Source organism: Oryx dammah, unplaced genomic scaffold (genome assembly GCF_014754425.2).
Source record: "Oryx dammah isolate SB20612 unplaced genomic scaffold, SCBI_Odam_1.1 HiC_scaffold_11209, whole genome shotgun sequence".
NCBI lineage: Eukaryota > Metazoa > Chordata > Mammalia > Artiodactyla > Bovidae > Oryx > Oryx dammah.
In genome coordinates, this window is record NW_024080602.1 from 1,998,383 (window position 1) to 2,020,798 (window position 22,416).

The window sequence follows — 22,416 nt, forward strand, 5'->3', positions numbered from 1 at the left end:
GTGTTAAATGTCCAGCATGTACATCCATTATAATCCCAAAACCAACCTTATATTCTAAAGTTTTGTTTTTCTTCTCCAGTCGTTCTATTTCCATTTTCTGTCCTGAGATCATCTTTTCTTTCTCATTTAGTTTTCCTTGAATATAGTTTTCTTTATTTAAAACAGCATTGTCAAATTCTTGCAACAAAGCCTTAAAAGTAATAGCTGAAACAAAAGCATGCAGGCCAAGTTTACTCCAATTCCAAAGTAACTGGTGAAGTCAACTTTTATAACTGCTATTTATATAAAATGAAGCTCTTCAGCAAATACCCCTTTGAAAGTCTATAATCAGAAAACAAGTCTGGAAGGAAATCAAGAATTTTTCTCAGATCCACAAAAGAGACACTTTTGTTACTGAAAACACTTAAGGTTTTCATTTTGCACTATAGCGTAAATAATTTGTTCAGAACAAATGCAGAAACAAACAGAAGTAACACTAGCCTTAGGGACAGTTAATTCAAGTTGAAATCCCTGTGCACCATTCACTAGTCATGTGACGTGGGCAAGTTGTTTCTGAGCATGTTTCTTCATTTCAGAATGGAGATTTAAGTATCATTTATCTCACATTTTTCTTATGATGGTGATAAGAATACATACATTCAATGAGCACTTCCTGTGTACCAGGATGTCATACATTTATATATCATCTCAACCCTCTCTCTGAAGTAGAACAATTACAATCCCATTTTACAGACAGAAACTAGAAACAAAGGATTAAGTAATTTTCTCAAAGATACAGTTATGATGATGTAATAATACATGTTAAATGCCTTGCATATAAATAACTAGTAGGAGCTAAGAAGTAGCTCTTATCCCTTTCATCATGACTGTTAATTTTTAAAAGGGAGAAATTCACATCCACTTTGATCTTCTGCTTTACGTTCTTAGGATATAAGATGATGCCTTGGGGGCTCCTAAGTTCAGAGACAACACTTCCTTGAGAGATGCTGACCCAACGCAAAACTCCCTGCAAGTTTCTCCTGTTAAAATGACTGTAAACAGTCTGCTCTTACACTGCTTGTTAAACTCCTCAATCATCATCTGTCGTAGGTGATGTCGTCTCTCTAGTGCTTCGATCAGCCTGGGAAGAGTCTGCTCATCATTGACATCCAGAAGTTCACAGGACGGCAAAGGTGGGAAACTCTGTAAAACCACTTCTGAAACCAGCGGTTCTGTATGGAGTTGTTTAAAAAAAAAAGTTACACAGGCGAGAAAGAGTTATTCAAACAAGTTTAACACTGGTAACAGCCCCCAGTCCAAATGAACAGTGTACTTTGTTGGGCTCATATTTCCTTAAAAATGAGTTATATGAGTTGTAAAGAAGAAAAAATGAAAAAAATTTGAGAGTATGTAATAAAAGAAGTATGATTTATACTTTGGTTCAGACTTTTTTTTGCACTTGTTTGTTGAGGGGAAAGAAAGTGAACAGTTTTCTTAAGTGAAATAGATTTAAAAAAAAGAGAGACAGACTCATCAGCAGGCAGATGACGCCACAGCAGCTCATACCGTCTCCAACAGGACCTGCCCGGGCCTGATTTCTGTATCGCCTCCCTGGTGTTAAACCGCATATGGCCTTGTCTGTTGGTCTGGCTACTTCAACTTCCTGGGTCACTTCTGCAAATCTCATTACTTGCTAAGATACAAAATAGGGTTTGATTTTGTTTTTATATATAAGCATTTGCAGTCTTTCTTCAGAAATCAGTAAATGAGACAGTAATAGATTGGTCATTAGTTCACTTCTGTAACCAGTGGTTCTATATCAGTTTTTAAAATGTTCAAAATGTTATTCTTCACATGTAAATGGTTTTCTCTACAGAAACTCAGATTTCATAAAGGCATTAAAATTACCAAGCTTTCCTCATAATCTTCGGCCTTTGGATTCACACACACGATCAGGCGTACTTTCCCTTCCCCATCAAAGTAGTTCTTGAACAGATGGGTTAACTTTGAATCTCGATATGGAACCATCTATAAATATATCCAAACCCAAATACATCAGGCAGAAACTGCACACAAACAAAACTATACAAAGTATACAAACAACCAAAGGCTGCTCCTCACCTTGTTAGTACCGTAAGTTTGGTTCTCTCTCAGGACCTCCATACATGTTCTCAGTGTCATTAGTGACTGGTTAATGTTACCTGACAGAAAAATGTACACAGAAGTCATTTGAAGACACCAATGGAGTAGCTAGAGCATGGTCTGTTTGTCTGTGAAATATCTACTTCATAGAACTCTTAGATGGAAATTACAAATGACAGATTTTAGTGGGCTCAGCTTAAAGAACTGTCCATATCTGGCAATGTTGCAGTAGAGTGTAAGTACTGGGATTCTTACGTAAAGACTTTCCACTGAATGTAATATTACACTTCATGACCCGTAAGATTTCTTTCAAATCTTAAATACCATAAAAGAGTATATTGAGTACAGATGTTTCAGTTCACTTCAGTCGCTCAGTAGTGTCCGACTCTTTGCGACCCCATGAACCGCAGCACGCCAGGCCTCCCTCTCCATCACCAACTCCCAGAGCTCACCCAGACTCACGTTCATCGAGCCCGTGATGCCATCCAGCAATCTCATCCTCTGTCGTCCCCTTCTCCTGCCCCCAATCCCTCCCAGCATCAGAGTCTTTTCCAATGAGTCAACTCTTCGCATGAGGTGGCCGAAGTACTGGAGTTTCAGCTTTAGCATCATTCCTTCCAAAGAAATCCCAGGGTTGATCTCCTTTAGGATGGACTGGTTGGATCTCCTTGCAGTCCAAGGGACTCTCAAGAGTCTTCTCCAACACCACAGCTCAAAAGCATCAATTCTTTGGCGCTCATCATGCCCATATTTCAGGCTACAGTTGGCTCCATCCAGACATCGATGTCTCCCTTGCACCAGAAGGAGCTCCTGTTTCTACCAGTCAGGTGTCTCAAGAGCCAACTAAATCTGTTCCCTCTATATCTAAAGAAGGTTTCTTAGGCAGTATGCTTGTTAGTCCTGGCCACTCGTTTGAATTTCTGGGTTAGGGCAAGTCTGACAGATCTATCAAGCCAACAATACAGGAGATCTCACCTACAGAGACCCCAAAAGTATTACAACACAGAAAAGTTTTTTCATTTTGAAACCATGCTTTCATTCTTGGCCACCTTTCAAATACAGAGCTCATCTGTGCCTCCATGGTATTCCATGATTCATGCTTTCTCTTCCTTGACCCCAGCTCGCACTGTCCTTCCTCCGTTCTTCCACGTGTTCTTCAAAACCCACATCCCTGCTAACAGACTTGCCATACCCTCAGACCTCTCACAGAATGATCCGTTCCATCTCTCTCTCTAATGGCCACCTGTGATCTGGATGTTGTCCACGGGTACACTTCAGGGAGTGTGCATACATGGTTGGGAAGTAAATGCATCTTTTTTCTTACTAACCTCTGAAATTTAGCTGTTTCTTCAATTACAAATGTAGACCAAACACCTATAGTAATGGTAGTAGTAGTACTTGTGGTGTTTAATCAACAGAAGTCACAGATAACTTTTATAACAGTTTATTGCTTATCTCAAGATACTTATATTCATTACTACTTTGAAATTATGTAGTCATAGACATGCTATCAGGTTTAAGGCATTAATAAAGTACATAAATTACTGTATGACAAAGGTTTTAAGAATACTTTTAAAAACACATTTCAGTCTAATTGCTTTCTTCTGTAATCCTCTATTTTATGTTATACATTCTAAAATATTCTGAATCATATCCACAGGCTTCACCCCACCCATGATGCAAAACCCTACAACCTTATTTTTATTTCCTAGAAGAGTGGTGCTTCTCCTGCAGCCTTGTGAATAAAAGTTGCCTGCTTTCTAAAAGCCTGACATACTAAAAGGATGGTGGGCAGCAGGTGGCCAGCCGCATTTTCCTAGTCCCTTGCTGTTGTTCTTCAAAGACAAATTCCCCTTATATGCCAGCTCCTGGGTCAACTTCAGCATCTAACAGGAAGGTCACTCTAACATGCCAGAGGGCCCAGGCCGCAAGTCCAGGAAATCTTTCTCTCTTTAGCATTATAGCCACGCCCTGAACCTTGTCACTCAGAACTCCGAAACCTCTAGAAACCTGAGGTGGTCATGTGCCCCAGCCACAAACCAGCCCCAGTCTAGTTTTAACTCCCTAACTGTGTCAGCTCTTGCCCATCATGTCAACACTGATACGGTTTCTGTTCCTGTCCCCAAAGCTAAACCTGCTTTCCCAAGGTCAATCCTTCCTCTTGTGATCTGGATTCTGGATGCTTTGCCTTTTCATATAGACGTATATAATGCGTGTGTGCTGTTAGTCCTGGGCAACAGCCTGGAGCTCCCTAAGTGGCTCAGTGGTAAGGAATTTGCCTGCCAGTGCAGGAGACACAAGAGATGCAGGTTCAATCCCTGGGTTGGGAAGATCCCCTGGAGAAGGAAATGGCAACCCACTCCAGTATTCTTGCCTGGAAAATCCCATGGACAGAGGAGCCTGGTGGGCGACAGTCCACCAGGTCACAAAGAATCAGACTCGACTGAGCACGCACGCACGCGGAACAGCTAAGCCAGTGCGCCACAGCTGCTGAGCTGCAATTGCTGAAACCCGTGCGCTCTAGAGCCCCTGCTTCTCAGCAGCAGCCACCACAATGACAAGCCTGCATGCCGCAGCTGGAGAGTAGACCCTCACTGCAACCAGAGAGAGCATGCGCAGCAACCAGAGAGAGGACGCGCAGCAACAAAGACTCAGCACCGCAAAAAGTAAAAAAAAAAAGTGTGTGTTTAGTCCTTTCATAACGCCAAGTCACCTGGCTATTACCCCCTACTCTCCTTCCCAGACTCAAGGATCTGTTGTCCTCAAGGCCCTGCCCTCAGTGTTCCTCTTTGTACTCCATGAATAATCTTTTCTTCCCCATTGCTTCAATCATGTCTTCACTAGCAAAACCTAAACCTATAAACCTCAAGTCAAATCTCTCTCCTTCCATATCTATCTACTTCTGTATCCAATTGCTAGATACCTACACTTGAATAAATTGAATATGTTCAACATACAACTCTTAGCTGCCCACACCTGTACCTCAAACTACTCCTTAATTAAGGTTTTCTTTGATTTATCCTCCTCTCTTCCTTCCACTTTTCACTTTCATGCACTGGAGAAGGAAATGGCAACCCACTCCAGTGTTCTTGCCTGGAGAATCCCAGGGACGGGAGCCTGGTGGGCTGCCGTCTATGGGGTCACACAGAGTCGGACACAACTGAAGCGACTTAGCAGCAGCAGCTTCCTTCCTCTCCACGTCCAGGTGGACCTGCTTCCAAACTAGCTCTTAGTTTTGGCTGACCTTTGCCTCCAGGTGACAGGACTGCTCATCTGAATTACTGCAAAAGGTTCCCAACTGGTTTTCATCTCTCTAGACTTGCCTCTGATAAATTAATCTACAACACTGGGAAAATCTCTTTAAAACTGATCCTTCACTGGCTGTGTAACAGCAGAAAGATACAAGTTTTGGAAGTTCAACCAACCTGGGTTCGAACCAGGCTCTAACCTTGGGAAAATTACTTAACCTCTTCCAGTCTGACAAAATAGGTATGATCCAGTCCTGTAAAGTCAGAATCAAGAAATCAAGCTCATATATAGTAGATTCTATGATAAATACTCAGCCCTTAATAATCGGTAGTCACCATTATTCCTTCAACAAGAAATTCACACTAATGTGATAGTCCGGGGTCTTCATGAACTTGCCTTGCGCTCCTGCCTCAGGGGCCACAGTTCACCAACCCACGCCCCCCACTTCAGCCGCCCTGACTGTGTCATGTTCTCCCAGGGAGGACAGCTTTAATCCCATCGCTCTTCTGAGAGCTCATGCCTCAGCTCCACGCATTCTTCCCCAAAACCCCATCTCACACACAGCCCCAGAATGGATGGAACGCCCGGCTCTGTATTCCCACAGCACCTGCTGCTCACCTCCCTCACGCTCTACTAGCTGTTTGCCTCTTTTGTACTAGGTATGTCTTCAATTCCTGTAACACAGTAGGTACTCCATGAATGTTATTAGCATAAATCATATCATAAATGGCTGTACTAAAGAAAAAAAAAATTCAAATGGCTTTTGTGTTCAAAGATTTTTCCTATCTCCAGAAGCCGATTTTTACCACTGTAAATGCTGGAGGAACTATTAAATCACTTAATTTTATGGACCCAGTACTGGCACTCTAGCCATAGATATAACACCTTCAACAGGAATATAACTTACTTTATATTTAGTCACTTTTCCTCATTCTTAGGCTTCCCTGGTGGCTTAGTAAAGAATCTGTCTGCAATGTAGAACACCTGAAGCAGGCTCAATCCCTGAGTTGGAAAGATCCCCTAGAGAAGGAATTGGCAACCCACTCCAGTATTCTTGCCTGGAAAATCTCACGGACAGAGGAGCCCGGAGGGCTACAGTCCATGGGGTCACAAGAGTCAGACATGGCGACTAAACCAACACCTCATTCTTAGAGAAATTAGTGTAATAGATCAACATGAAACCAGCATAACTAAAGAAAAAGCACTAGTCACTTAACTTAGCCTCTAAAGTTTTAGTCAGATTGAGGACAGTTAGGCTTAAACCATCAATAAGTAGGCAATAAACTGGCACTGCAAGTTTTTTAAAGTTGTAGCAATAAGTAAATACTATGCTCACCAGCTTCACGTAATCTGTTCCCTTCTGCTTTTGTCCGGTTAGTTCTTTCACTTCCAGCAAGATCTACCAAGGACAACTGACTAATAGTGATTTGTTCTTTTTCCTGAAGGGAAGATAATGTCAATCACATGAGTTATAACTGGTTTACAGTGTTCTTTAAATATATTCAAGTGAAATTAAGTCTTAGGTTTACATAATACAAAATGCATAATAAGGGGGAAGGATACATGTCTGGGGGGAACAGTTTACTAAAAGCATATGATAAATATCCTCATGACATTACTTGCAGACCATGTTATACTGTAAGCTCCACAAGAACAGGAACTCTGTCTTTTAACCACTTCATCTCCAGCACCTTGCACAGTTTCAAGTACTCAGCAGGAGCTTAATAAATGTCTGCTAAATAGTCTAGAGCAAGACTAAATATTTGTATAATGAGAGATTTAATAATCTTACAGCCTAATAATTTCATAATACTCTAATAACTTTTATAAGAAAGTCAAGAGACACATAACTGATATTACTAATACATTAGATGTGATTCAGAGGAAAGCAAGTGGATAGAAACTTAGAAGCATTTTCTAGCTAACGTTTATCAAGTGCTGACTGTAAGCCAAGCAATGGACTGAGAACTTCACATGCATCACCTCCTTTAATCCTCACAGCATTACAACTGGAATTTTGTTGTAAAAAAGGTTTACAAATCTTTATAAATATCTAATAGAGGAGATAAAATATGTTATGATTCATTGTTTTTCTCTGAAGACTCATTTTGTATGTAGAAATTATTACATAGAAGTTATTTATTACATAGAGGAGTTTATTACAACTAGGTAAGACAGCTAGTAAAGGTATACAAACCAGAATTCAAATCCTGGTGGTCTTTAGTACCATGCCGTACCATCTACTGCCATCTGAAAACCTTCATGATATACCACAATTTCATGGTATGTTTTGAATGGGATTACATTTTAATATCTTAAACTCATTAAATGATTTTTACATTCAGGGTCAGATGCTGTTACTAATTAAGCCTTGCAGCATGACAGGCCCAGCATTAAACAGTGACCAGCAGCTGCGGGCTCCACTGGCCTGTCACCAAGAGAGAACAGTCTAGAACTGACCACTCCTAGAAAGTTTATTGGTAACATTTTAAAAACAGGAACAATTTCTACATACAAAATGAGTCTTCAGAGGAAAACAATGAATCATAACATATATCTCCTCTATTAGATATTTATAAAGATTTGTAAACCTTTTTCACAAAATTCCAGGTTCTAAGATTTAACAGCTGATTTCTTAGAACAGGAGTCTCCCTGGTAGCTCAGATGGTAAAGAATCTGCCTACAATGCGGGAGACCCAGGTTCTGTTCCTGGGTCGGGAAGATCCCCTGGAGAAGGGAATGGCAACCCACTTCAGTATTCTTGCCTGGAGAATCCCCTGGACAGAGGAGCCTGGCAGGCTACAGTCCGTGGGGTGTCGAACAGACGACTGAGTCATGAGCAACTGACACTTCTGGAACTATCTACCTAATTAATGGAACATTTTTAAAATGTCATCACCTACACAAAAGATAACTCTAGCACAGTATTCAGTGTAATGAAACCTTCATGATTTAACTCTTAATTCCTACATTAAGGATTCAGAACAGGAAAGCTCCACACATTAAACCTTTACCTGTAAGACATTGTCTCCATCTGCATCCAAGGGAGCCTGAACTAATTTAATGTTGAACACACTATGGGAACGGCTGGACTCATGATTCAAATGTGTGTTGGCAATTCGTCGCTTTTTCTGGCCTACAGTGAGAGAGAAATCATTGCTCATTTCAGTGTATATACTTTCTACCAAACTAAAAAGTATTGTCAGTAGAGTAGCAACTTTCAGGATTATATTTATCACTTTTATATTGGTACTTCTAACCCTGCTTCTAACCTCTCCAGAAAACTTCAAAAGCCTCCTCAGTAGATTTCACTTCTACTTCGGTACATCCTGCAACATACATGTTATGGTTCTTGTCTTCACGAAGCAGTTTAGATTGTGGAGGTCTAGGGGAAAGAAAAAAACATTAGTTTCCTAAACTATCTCAGGACTTAAGGACTAAAATGTCAGGTAACATGATATCCATTCTTACAATGGGAATAAGCCTAAGCAAGACTCCAGAAGAATATTACACTTGGATAAGAACAAGGATATACAGTTAAGATTAGTTACATAACAGGAATCTATTTTGTTATAAAAGCTTTGCTCTAATTCATTCCGACAAAGCACATGAAACAACACTTAACTAAACAGAGATCAAAGTAGTGGTAAGCACCATCACATGCAAAGGTTAAGCATTAAAATCTAGCATTTTCTTAATTTTAAAAGATCAACAGATCGAGCTGGTTCTGTCAACAAAAAAACAAATTCAGAAGGAGTTTGGTATATACCAGGAGTGGCAATCCTTTCAAAGTGGCTGGTCAAGTTTTACTCTTAAGGTAGGATGAAGATGGAAAAGAGGCTGCCTGGTTGGCCTCAGTAGTGTGAATAGTAGGGGCAGAAACAGTTACCAGCCACCATTATTCAGCCAATGGCAGATTTCTCAGGAAGGAGGGGCTTAGATAAGGTAGCAGCCGGCCCAGGACCAATGGAAAATCACCTGCATGCGAACATGCCACAATGCCAACCACTAGTATAACTGCACCCTTCTCCTTAAGAAAAGAGTCAACACATCACATACACAAAATCTGTGTTCCTCATGGGTGTGCTGCAACTGTTCCACCTACCAAAGGAATAAGGCAGAAGTTACTGTTTCTACAGCAGCCATCTCATAACAACACATTCAGCCTAGAGTATGTGACAGTTACAGTGAGTCATATCTTAAAAATTCTCCTTCATTGTATTAAAAACTAAATCTTAAATCAGCTCCAAAAAAAACCCCCAAAACAGGTTAAACACCACCCTAACAAAATGAATTCACTGCCAAATAAGCCCCCTGTGAGTTCATTCAAGGTGTTACCAGGAAGGTTACAAAGCACACAGTCACATTTGTCAGTCTTCATTCACATAATATAAACAAGATAGGCTTCTTAGAAAACAATCCCATCTGGAACAGATAGAACAGAAACTTGGTGCATGTGCAGAGTGCAAGTGATTGGTAGCAACAAATGACATCAAAGAAGTCTGGGAAAAGGGGTGCACACAACTGACACTTTGAAACAAGTTAAGTAATTAGTCTGTGGTGGTTTAGTTGACAAGTCATGTCCAACTCTTAGGACCCCATGGACTGCAGCCTGCCAGGCTCCTCTGTCCATAGGATTCCCCAGGCAAGAATGCTGGAGTGGGTTGCTATTTCCTTCTGCCTGGATCTTTCCAACCCAGGGACTGATCCCAGGTCTCCTGCATTGCAGGCGGATTCTTCACCAACTGAGCCACCAGGGAAGCCTGATAATAATTTAGTCTATAAAGTCTTCAATATAAATACTAAGTTAAAAAGTAATTCGTCTATAAGTATTATATTTATAATATAAAGTGGATATACTGACACCTCAGTGTAATGGTTTTCCAAATCTAGCTGTTCCTTCAATAATATCTGATTGAGTCATATATGTGAAAGTTAAATATATAATACAGGTCTTCACATTATTCACGGCTTAAGAGGCCCTAACAGAGACAGCACTGAAGACAAGCATCAGCTTAAGACTATGAACAAGGTACTGTTATTAGACATGAGACTCCAGAGTCCACTCTGGCACAAAGGTAATCTGTAATGCCAGACTGTAGTTGGCCTTCAGTCTCAGCAGGGCAAGACCCAAGGAAATCTAAGGCATAGTCTTTTAACTCTGGTGCAATGACAATACAGATGTTGCTTCTTATTAATCAATGATGGAAGGTCTGTGACTATTAGTTGTGCAGACAGCAGCTTTAGGCTCCATTCTGTGGAGATCACCAGGACACAGATTAGAGGCTACAAATTCCCAACATTAAGTGTTAGGTTCTTGTAAGGTAGCCCCAAGGCACATCTATAGGGACACTTCTTTATACAATTAAGATCCTTCTCAAAATAAAGCCTAGGGCCAAGAGTAAAGTGAAAGTGAAGTCGCTCAGTCGTGTCCAACTCTTTGCGACCCCGTGGACTGTAGCCCACCAGGCTCCTCCGTCCATGGGATTCTCCAGGCAAGAATACTGGAGCGGGTTGCCATTTCCTTCTCTAAAAGTAAAGTCCAAGGCAAATATTCTCCTTAGATGCTTTAACTCACTGGTCTTCCTAATACAACTAACTACATATCAAGTAAATAACAGAACTATTCACCACACACCAACTGCATGATATATGAGTTATATTTCATTTTGAAAACAGAAGTAAGCTTTATCCCCATTTATAGGTGAGGAAACTAAGATCAATGATGTGAAGTGACTTCGTCAAGGTTAGTCAACTTAAGAAGGGACTCTCTCCACTACTTACTTAGGCTTTATGGGATCAAACGGCACCTCTTCCAATAGATCATATATGTAATTATTATATATTTCAATATAAGAGACAAATACACCATAGACACTATCTTCATCAACCTCTTCTGCTTTGCAAAATTCTTGCACATTTATCATATCTGCAAACTCTGGATCTACTTGTCGTCTGAAAAAAAAAAAAAAGTCTCAATCTCATCTTACACATTATGAGAAATAACCTTTATTACAAGCAAGAATGCACAGAGCAACTTTATTCATACTCATGGCTGGGCCAACGTTCTCCCATGCCTTCCCAGATACACAGCACAGACTTTTACACCTTCTTTCACCCAGAGTGGCACCTTTTCCCTACACAGTGATTCAAGGGCAGTGCATTCAAAACCAAATAGAACATCTGAGCAAACATAATTAAGAACATCCCTCAACTTTTATCTCACTAAAGTCAACTGTCACACCAACTTCTCCACTTCTGACGTAACCAGACAGGGTTCCCATGAGGCCAGTATTACAAAATATAACTACTTACTTGCTAGAGGGGGTCTTTGGATTGGGTATGGCTTCTCTCTTCTGCCGTTCTAATATAGCATCAACTTCACATTGTATATCCATACTATTCCTATCATTAGATTTAAAAACCTGAAGTGAGGGCAAAAATCAGACCATAATTTTTAGACTTTGTCATAAATAGTAAGAAATATATTTAAGAAACAAGACAGTTAACATTTAAACATATTTAAGGTTTTAAAAGGTATTCAGTGCCTTAGTTCTCCCTTAATAATTATAGTCACAGGTATTTTGGCACCTATGTCTTTTAGTGAGAGTCACAATTTAATTTAAAACACACACACACACTTACGTATCGTTTAGCTTGAAATGACCCTACACTGTTAAAGAGCATGTGCAGACAGCGAGGAAGCAGCCCTCCTTCCCCGGGAGAACCCGTCATAGTGTGAGTTTTTCCACTTCCCGTCACACCATACGTAAAAAGGAGACCTACAACATAACAAGCCATAATTATATAGTGAAAGTCACAATGGATTCTATCTTAAAAGTTCTTCACTTATAATATTTCTAATACCGTATTAGATGACACTTAATATTAACTACTCGATACCTCAACAAATAAGGTAAATGCTGACAACCATAAACAGAGAAATCACAGTAAAACAGTAATAGGGAGCCTTTGACAGCCCACTTATATCAATGGACAGACCATCCACACAGAAAATCAATAAGGAAACACAGGCCTTATATGACACTTTTCACCAGAGAGACTTAACTGATATTTATAGAACATCCTGTCCAAAAGCAACAGAATACACATTCTTTGCAGGTGCACATGAAACATTTTCCAGGATAGATCATATGCTGGATAACAAATAAGTCTCAGTAAATTTAAGAAAACTGAAATCATATCAGACATCTTTTCTGACCAGAACACTAGAAGATTAGAAATCGATCACAAGAAAAAAAACTGTCAAAAAAAACCCCAAACAAGTGGAGGCTAAACAATGCTACTAAATAACTGATAGATCACTGAAGAAATCAAAGAGAAAATCAAAGAATACCTAAAGATAAATGACAACAAAAACATAATAATTAAAAACCTGTGTGACACAGGAAAAGCAGTTCTAACAGGGAAGATTGTAGCAATACAGTCTTACCTCAGAAAACAAAAAAAATCTCAAACAACTTAACCTTACACCTAAAGCAACTTCATTGCTCAGTCGGTAGAGAATCTGCCTGCAATGCAGGAGACCCAGGTTCAATTCCTGGGTCGGAAAGATCCCCTGGAGAAGGAAATGGCAACCCACTCCGGTATTCTTGCCAGGAGAATCCCATGGACAGGGGAGCCTACAGTGCCTGGGGTCACAGGAGTCGGACACGACTTAGCAACTAAACCACCACCATCACCACCAAAACAACTAGATAAAGAACAACCAAAACCCAAAGCAAGTAGAAGGAAAGAGTTTATAAAGATTAGAGCAGAATTAAATAGAGATGAAGAAAACAACAGAAAGGAGCAATAAAACTAAAATCTGGTTTGCTGGCCAATCACAAGTACTAAAATTGAAACTGACTGAAAAATCCCAACAAAAAGTCCAGAAACAGATGGCTTCACAGGCAAATACCAAACATTTAAAGAAGAGTTAATATCTATCCCTCTGAAATTATCCCAAAAAAACTGCAGAGGAAGAAATAATCCCATTCTATGAGGCCATTATAATCCTGATTTAAAAAGTCAAGAATACCTCAAAAAAAATTACACAAATGAATATGCTGCTCATCTTTTGATAAACAAAGACACAAAAATCCTCTGTGAAGTACTAGCAAAGCAAACCTAATAATACATTAAAAGCATCACACACCATGATCAAGAGGGATTTATCCCAGGTATGCAATGATTTTTCAATATCCGCAGATCACTCAGTGTGATACACTACATTAACAAACTAAAGAATAAAAGCCATATATATGATCATCTCAATAGATGCAGAAATGCCTTTGAAAAAAGTCAGCAAGCATTTGATAAATTGTCCAGAAAGTGGGTACTAACGGAACACAATAAAGGCCATATGTGAATAAACCTACAGCTAACGTCACTTACTCAGTGGTGGAAAGTGGAATGAATTCCCCTTAAGCTCAGGAACAAGAAAAGTATGTCCACTATCGCCAGTTTTATTCAACATAGTTTTGGAAGTCCTAGACACAGAAAACAGGGAAGAAAGGAATCCAAACTGGAAAAGAAGATCCAGCAATCTCACTACTGGGAATATACCTGGAGAAAACTATAATTTTACTGCAGGACTGTTTACAATAGCCAGGACATGGAAGCAAGCTAAATGTCCATCAACAGAGGAAGAGATAAAGAAATTGTGGTATACATACACATGGAATATTACTCAGCCATTAAAATTCATGAAATAATGCTATTTGCTTAATACTGATTGACCTGTAGATTATCAGACCAAGTGAAGTCAAATATCACATGATATTGCTTATATGCAGAATCTAAAAAAAAATAAAAATGATAAATGTACCTACTTACAAAACAAATGAACTCACAGGCTTAGAAAACAAACTTAACAAGGTTGCCAAAAGGAAGGAGTAAATTGGTAGTTTGGGATTGACATATAGACACTACTTATTTAAAACAGATAACCAACAAGGACCTACTATATAGCACAGGAACTCTAGTCAATATTATGTAATAACCTAAACTGGGAAAGAACCTGAAAAAGAACAGATACAAGTATATGCAGAAGTGAACCACTTTGCTGTACACTAACATGACATTCTTAATCAACTACACTCCAATATAAAATATAAACTTTCAATCAGGAATAGAAAATATGAACAGACCAATAATAACCAAATAGATTAAATCAGTAATCATAAACCTCCCAACAGAGAAAACCCCAGGACAAGATGGTTACACTGAAGAATTCTACCAAACACTCAAATAGTCACCAGCATCAGTCCTTCTCGAGCTTTTCACAAACATTTGAGAAGGGAACTTTCAAACTCATTCTATGAGGCCAGCATTAACCTGAAACCAAAGCCAGGTAATGACACCACAGGAAATGAGAACTATAGACCAACATCCCTGATGAATACAGGAACAGAAAGTCTTAACAAAGTATCAGCAAACTGAATTCAAGAACAGTTAAAAAGAATTATACATAACAACCAAGTGGGATTTATGCCTTGAATGTAAGGATGGTTCAACGTAAGGAAATCAATAAACATATTAATAAAATAAAGGATAAAATCACATGATCATCTCAATAGACGCAGAAAAACAATTTGACAAAATACAACATTCTTTCATGATAAAAACCCTAAGCAGATTGGGTACAGAAGAAACATACCCAAACATAATAAAGTTTATGAAGAAAATTTAAAAACTACCTTGAAAAGATATTTTCACCGCCCCCCCCCATTCATTTCAGAATTATTTACAATAGCCAAGATATGGAAACAACCTAAGAGTCCACAAACCAATGGACAAAGAAAACATGTTATATAAACACAATGGAATATTATTCAGCCATAGTAAGGAAAGGGCCTGGTAGCTCAGCTGGAAAGAATCTGCCTGCAATGTGGGAGACCTGGGTTCAATCCCTGGGTTGGGAAGATACCCTGGAGAAGGGAGCAGCTACCACTCCAGTATTTTGGCCTGGAGAATTCCATGGACTGTATAGTCCATGGGGGTCACAGAGAGTAGGACACAACTGAGCCACTTTCACGCTCATAATAAGGAATAAACTCTTGCCATTTGAGACAACCTGGATAAATCTTGAGCACATTATGCTAAGTGAGCTAAGTCAGACAAGTACTCTGATGTCACTTATTTGTGGATTTTATAAAGCCAAACTTCTAAAAATCAAGTAAAACAGTGGTTACTTGGGAACAGGAAGTGGGAAGAGAGAAGAGATGTTAAGTTTGCTACTTACAACAAGGGTAAATAAGACCTAGAGATATAATGCACAGCACAGTGACTATAGACAACAGTACTACATTATAATGGAGATAGAAATGGCAGCCCACTCCAGTATTCTTGCCTGAGAAATCCTGGCAAGAGGAGCCTGGCAGGCTACAGCCCATGGGTTGCAAAGAGTTGGACACGACTTAGTGACTAAATAACAACTGTATTACAAATATCCAACTAGCTAAGAGACTAGAACTTAATTATTCTAACTACTAAAAAGAAAGAATAATCATGAAATATGATAGAGGTGCTAATTATTGCTACAATGGCAATCACATTACAATAAATAAATGATCTAATTATACATATAAGGTGCTGTAACCTTATGTATATATACAAATTATATTATCATATATATTTCAATTAAAAAGATAAGTAGATTTTTGCAACTGTTAAAAAAAAAGCACTGGAAAATACACGAATAATCTCTAGTAAAGAACATAACCTGATATAAAAAGCAAGTAGAGAAAGAACAAACAGAACTCAGAGTAGAAAAATCATAGAGGTTGGAGCAGAAATAAATGAAACAGAGATGAAGAAGACAACAGAATAGAGCAATGAAACTAAAGGTGGTTATTTGAAAAGGTATACAAAATTCACAAACCTATAGCCAGACTCCTCATGAAAAAAAGGGAGAGGGATCAAATCAAGAAAATTAGAATTGAAATAGGAGACTAGAGAAAAACACATACAATCAGAAGTTCAGTTCAGTTCAGTTGCTCAGTCGTGTCTGACTCTTTGCAACCCCAAGAATCACAGCACACCAGGCCTCCCTGTCCATCACCAACTCCCGGAGTTCACTCAAACTCACGTCCATTGAGTCGGTGATGCCATCCAGCCATCTCATCCTCTGTCATCCTCTTTTCCTCCTGCCCTCAATCCCTCCCAGCATCAGAGTCTTTTCCAATGAGTCAACTCTTTGCATGAGGTGGCCAAAGTACTGGAGTTTCAGCTTTAGTATCATTCCTTCCAAAGAACATCCAAGACTGATCTCCTTTAGAATGGACTGGTTGGATCTCCTTGCAGTCCAAGGGACTCTCAAGAGTCTTCTCCAACACCACAGTTCAAAAGCATCAATTCTTCGGCACTCAGCTTTCTTCACAGTCCAACTCTCACATCCATACATGACCGGTGGAAAAACCATAGCCTTGACTAAACGGACCTTGCTTTTCAATATGCTATCTAGGTTGGTCATAACTTTTCTTCCAAGGAGTAAGTGTCTTTTAATTTCATGGCTGCAGTCACCATCTGCAGTGATTTTGGAGCCCAAAAAAGATAAAGTCTGACACTGTTTCCACTGTTTCCCCATCTATTTCCCATGAAGTGATGAGACCAGATGCCATGATCTAAGTTTTCTGAATGTTGAACTTTAAGCCAACTTTTTTTTTTTTTTTCAATTAAGTGTTTGCCAATAAAATGGGTAACATAGAAGAAATGGACAAATTCTTAGAAAGGTATAATCTCCCAAGACTAACCAGGAAAAAACAGAAAATATGAAAAGACCAATCATAAGTACTGAAATTGAAACTGTGATTAAAACATCCAGCAAACAAAAGTCCAGAACCGCATGGCCTCACAGGAAAATTCCATCACACATTTAGGGAAGTGTTAACACCTATCCTTCTGAAAATATTCCAAAAAATTGCAAAATTAGGAACACTCCCAAACTCATTCAATAAGGCCACCATCATCCTGACACCAAAACTAGACAAGGATACCACACAAAAAGAGAAAATTACAGGCCATTATCTTTGATGAATAAGGACACAAAAATTCTGAACAAAATACTAGCAAAGTGAAATCCGACAACATATAAAAAAGTCATAGAGCATGACCAAGTTGGATTCATCCCAGGATTCCAAGAATGATTCAATATATATAAAATCAATGTGATACACCACATTAATAAAAGAAAGGACAAAAGCCACATGATTAGCTCAATAGCTACAGAAAAAGCATTTGACAAAATCCAATATCCATTCATGATAAAAATCCTTCTGAAACTGGGTATAGAGAGAACATAACTCAATATAATAAAAGCTATTTATGACAAACCCACAGAAAATGGTGAAAAGCTGAAAGCCTTCCCACTAAAATCTGGAATAAGACAAGGATGTCCACTCTTACCACTTCTCTTCAACATAGGATTGGAAGTGCTAGTCACAGCAATCAGACAAGAAAAAGAAATAAAAGGCAATTACACTGGTTGGAAAGAGGTAAAATTGTCATTATACACAGATGACATGATAACATATACAGAAAACCCTAAAGTGGTTTTTCCACACAAAACCACTAGAACTGATAAATTCAGCAAGGTAGCAGGATACAAGATTAATCTTGTATCCATACAGAAATCAGCTGCATTCTAACAATGAAATAGCAAAATGTGGATGTAAATAAACAAGAAATGGAGGGACTGGGAAGCCTGGCATGCTGCAGTCCATGGGGTTGTGAAGAGTTGGACATGACTTGGCATCTGAACAACAACAAATAAACAATCCCTTTTAAACTCACACCAAAAAACATAAAGTGCTTAGGAATGAATCTCACCAAGGAGGTAAAAGACTTATATGCTGAGAACTACAAAACATTAATAAAGGAAATTAAAGATGATTCAAAGAAATAGGAAGACATATCCCATGGTCTTGGATTGGAAAAACTAATTTTTCTAAAAGGGCCAGATTACCCAAAGCAATCTACAGATTTAATGTGACTTCTATTAAATTACCAATGTTACTTTTCACAAAAATAGAACAAATGATACTAAAATTAACATGAAACCAAAAGACCCAGAATTGCCAAAGCAATCCTGAGGAGAAAAAACAAAGCAAGAGACATAACTCTCTCAGACTTCAGATAATATTACAAGGCTAGAGTAATCAAAACAACAAGATATTGGCACGAAAACAGATAGGTGGCTCAATGGAACAAAATAGAGAACCCCAAAGCAAACCCACACACCTATAAACAATCTTTTATTAACAACTAATCTTTGATAAAGGAAGCAAGAACATACAATGGAGAAAAGACAGTGTCTTTGGCAAGTGGTGTTGGCAAAGAGGACAGCCACGTGTAAATTGATGAAGGAAGAACATACCCTCACACCATACACAAAAATAAACCCGAAATGGCTTAATAATATAACTAATCGTAAGACACTGGGAGTCCCCTAGTGGTCTACTGGTTAGGATTTGGTGCTTTCACTGTGGTGGCCCAGGTTCAATCCCTGGTTGGGAAACTGTCCTGCATGCCAGATGGAATGGCCAGAAAGCAAACAAATAAGAGGATATCATAAAACTTCTAGAAGAGAACATAGGCAAGATGTTTTTGACATAAACAGTAACAAATGTTTTCTTGGGTTATTCTCCCAAGGCAATAAAAATAAAACCAAAAAGAAACAAATGGGACCTAACCAAACTTACAAGTTTTACACAGAAAAGGAAACCATCAACAAAATGAAAAGACAACCAACAGACTGGGAGAAAACATTTGCAAAAGATGTGACCAACAAGGGATTAATCTCCAAAATACAAACAACCCATGCACCCTGCTTATTTAACTTATATGCAGAGTACATCATGTGACATGACGGGCTGGATGAAGCACAAGCTAGAATCAAGATTGCAGGGAGAAATATCAATAACCTCAGATATGCAGGTGAGCCCACCCTTACAACAGAAAGCAAAAAGGAACTAAAGAGCCTCTTGATGAAGGTAAAAGAGGAGAGTGAAAAAGCTGGCTTAAAACTCAACAATCAAAAAACTAAGATTATGGAATCTGATCCCATCACTTCATGGCAAATAGATGGGGAAACAATGGAAACAGACTTTATTTTCTTGGGCTCCAAAATCACTGCAGATAGTGACTGCAGCCATGAAATTAAAAGACGCTTGCTCCTTGGAAGAAAAGCTGTGACAAACCTAGACAGTGTATTAAAAAGCAGACATTACTTTGCCAACAAAAGTCCATATAATCAAAGCTATGGTTTTTCCAGTAGTCATGTATGGATGTGAGAGTTGGACCATAAAGAAGGCTGAGTGCCAAAGAATTGATGCTTTTGAACTATGGTGCTGGAGGAGACTCTTGAGAGTCCCTTGGACTGCAAGGAGATCAAACCAGTCAATCCTAAAGGAGATCAGTCCTAAATATTCATTGGAAGGACTGATGCTGAAGCTCCAATACTCTGGCCACCTAATGCGAAGAGCCCACTTCACTGGAAAAGACCACTGGGAAAGAGGACAGCCTCTTTCCTGGGAAAGATTGAAGGCAGGAGGAGAAAGGGATGACAGAGGATGAGATGGTTGGATGGCATCACTGACTCAATGGACGTGAGTCCGAGCAAGCTCCGGGAGATGGTGAAGGACAGGGAAGCCTGGCGTGCTGCAGTCCGTGGGGTCACAGAGCAGACACAACTGAGCAACTGAACAACAATAACATGCATCTCTTTTACAAAAACAATCAACCCAATCATAAAATGGACAGAAGAACTAAACAGACATCTCCCCAAAGATGACATACAGATGGCCCAGAGGCACATGAAAAGATGATCAGTATCACTAGTTCTTAGAGAAATGCAATTCAGAACTAAAATAAGGTACCACTTCATACCAATCAGAATGGCCCTCATCAAGAAGTCTACAAACAACAAATGCTGGAGAGGGTCTGAAGAAAAGGGAACCCTTCTATATTGTTGGTGGGTTTGTAAATTGGTATACCACTAAGGAGAACAGTATAGAGGTTACTAAAAAACCTAAATTAGAGCTATTATAGGATGCAGCAATCCCATTCCTGGACATATATCTAAAGAAAACCATGTTTTGAAAGGATACATGCACCCCAGTGTTCATGGTTTACAATAGCCAAGACATAGAAACAACATAAACGTTCACTGACAGACGAATAGATAAAGATATGGTGTACACACATACATACACAGAGATACTGGAATACCACTCGGCCACAAAAAAAAGAGAATGAAACAATGCCATTGCAGCAACAAGGATGGATTTAGAGATGACCATACTAAGTCAGAAAAAGACAAATAACATGATAAAACTTATATGTGGAACTGAAATATGACACAAATCAACATATCTACAAAACTAAAACAGACTCACAGATACAGAGAATAGATTTGTGTTCTCAGAGGGAAGGGAGTACTAGAGGGAAGCAGTAGGAGTTTGGAGTTAGCGAGGCAAATTATTATACATAGGATGGATGAACAAGGTCCTATTATATAGCACAAGGAAATATATTTACTATCCTGTGACAAAGCATAACTGAAAATATAAAAAAGAATATATATGTGTATAACTGAGTCACTCTGCAGTACAGAAGAAATTAACGTAACATTGTAAATCAACTATACGCCATTAAAAAAAAAAAGGTACTCCCAACAAACAAAAGTCCAAGACCAGACAGTTTCACAGGAGAATTCTATCAAATGTTTAGAGAATAGTTAACATCTATTCTTCTGAAACTCTTCTAAAACTGCAGAGAAAGGAACTCTCCCAGACTCATTCTATAAGGCCATTATAATCCTGATACCAAAATCAGAGAAATTATCACAAAAAAGAAAATTACAGGCAAACATGACTGAGGAGTATCGATGCAAAAATTCTCAACAAAATACTAGCAAAGCACAACCAACAATACATTATCAACTACAAACTGGCACTTGCCAAGAGCATTTGCCAGCAACTGAACAAGAGCATTTGCCACCTGAACCCTATGCTGCTTCAGCTGCCAACCTTCAACACACCCTGAGGGGAATTCAGGGTGGAGAGTGCGTCACTCTGTGCTCTAGGGAAACTGGTGGAACAGGTCTTTAGATAGTTAGGTATTTTCAGGAACTGATTTCATGATCCAAATCCTTGCCTCTTTTCATATCTAGAAAAATCACTAAATCCCTTCATAGTGACATCAGCTGATGACTAGCAGAAAAGCTTTTGTAAAGTAAGGGCTTGATTGCATTGAACTCCCCCTTCACCAAAATCTTTTTGTTGACTCTCCCCTACTGCCTCTTTAAACCAGTCTCTCAGAGCTATCTGAGGTGCTGTCTCCTGGGCTGCAGTCCTCATTTTGCCCCAAATAAAACTTAACTCGCAACTTTGAAAACTCATCTTTTCAGTCAACACATAAAAAGGATTTTACACTAATATCAGATAGGATTTATCTCAAGAATACAGCATTTTTCAGTTCCCACAAATCAGTGTGATATGCCACATTAGCAAACTGAGGAATAAATGCAGAAAATGCTTTTGTCAAAAACCTCTCCAGAAAGTGGGCATAGAGGGAACACACCTCAACATAATAAAGGCCATGTATGACAAACCTGCAGTTTATGCCCATACTCAATGGTGAAAAGCTGAAAGCATTCCCTCTAAGATTAGGAACAAGATGAGGATGTTTTCTCATGTTTATTTAACATAGTGTTAGAAGTCCTAGCCACAACAATCCAAGAAAATGAAAAAGAAGTCCAGAAGGAAAAGAAGTAAAACTGTCACTGTTTGAAGATGACATGATGACACAGAAAATCCTAAAGATGCTACCAGAAAACTACTACAGCTCCTCAATGAATCTGGTAAAGCTGCAGGACACAAAATTAATACACAGAAATCTCTTGCATTCCTATACACTAACAATGAAAGACTAGAAAGAGAAATTAAGGAAATAATCCCATTTACTATCACATCAAAAAGAATAAACCTAGGACTGACCCTACCTAGGGAGGCAAAAGATCTGTACTCTGAAAACGACAAGACA

The 22,416-nt window shown here is 39.0% G+C and overlaps 1 protein-coding gene across 6 annotated transcripts in view; it reads right to left on the bottom strand.

The window, feature by feature from the left end:
- LOC120860879 (kinesin-like protein KIF23) overlaps nucleotides 1–22,416 on the bottom strand; it is a 44,321-nt gene that overhangs the window by 7,748 nt on the left and 14,157 nt on the right. For 3 of the 6 annotated variants that reach the window (XM_040236580.1, XM_040236578.1, XM_040236582.1), the window contains exons 5-16: nucleotides 12,016–12,152; nucleotides 11,686–11,795; nucleotides 11,155–11,325; nucleotides 9,430–9,471; nucleotides 8,643–8,755; nucleotides 8,385–8,506; nucleotides 6,707–6,809; nucleotides 2,101–2,180; nucleotides 1,888–2,007; nucleotides 1,546–1,672; nucleotides 1,053–1,211; nucleotides 47–204 (exon numbers count right to left, since the gene is read on the bottom strand). In XM_040236580.1, coding sequence (XP_040092514.1) covers nucleotides 47–204; nucleotides 1,053–1,211; nucleotides 1,546–1,672; nucleotides 1,888–2,007; nucleotides 2,101–2,180; nucleotides 6,707–6,809; nucleotides 8,385–8,506; nucleotides 8,643–8,755; nucleotides 9,430–9,471; nucleotides 11,155–11,325; nucleotides 11,686–11,795; nucleotides 12,016–12,152 — 1,442 coding nt within the window. The remainder of the gene's footprint in view (nucleotides 1–46; nucleotides 205–1,052; nucleotides 1,212–1,545; nucleotides 1,673–1,887; nucleotides 2,008–2,100; nucleotides 2,181–6,706; nucleotides 6,810–8,384; nucleotides 8,507–8,642; nucleotides 8,756–9,429; nucleotides 9,472–11,154; nucleotides 11,326–11,685; nucleotides 11,796–12,015; nucleotides 12,153–22,416) is intronic. The other 3 variants (XM_040236581.1, XM_040236583.1, XM_040236579.1) reach the window with 1 other exon arrangement.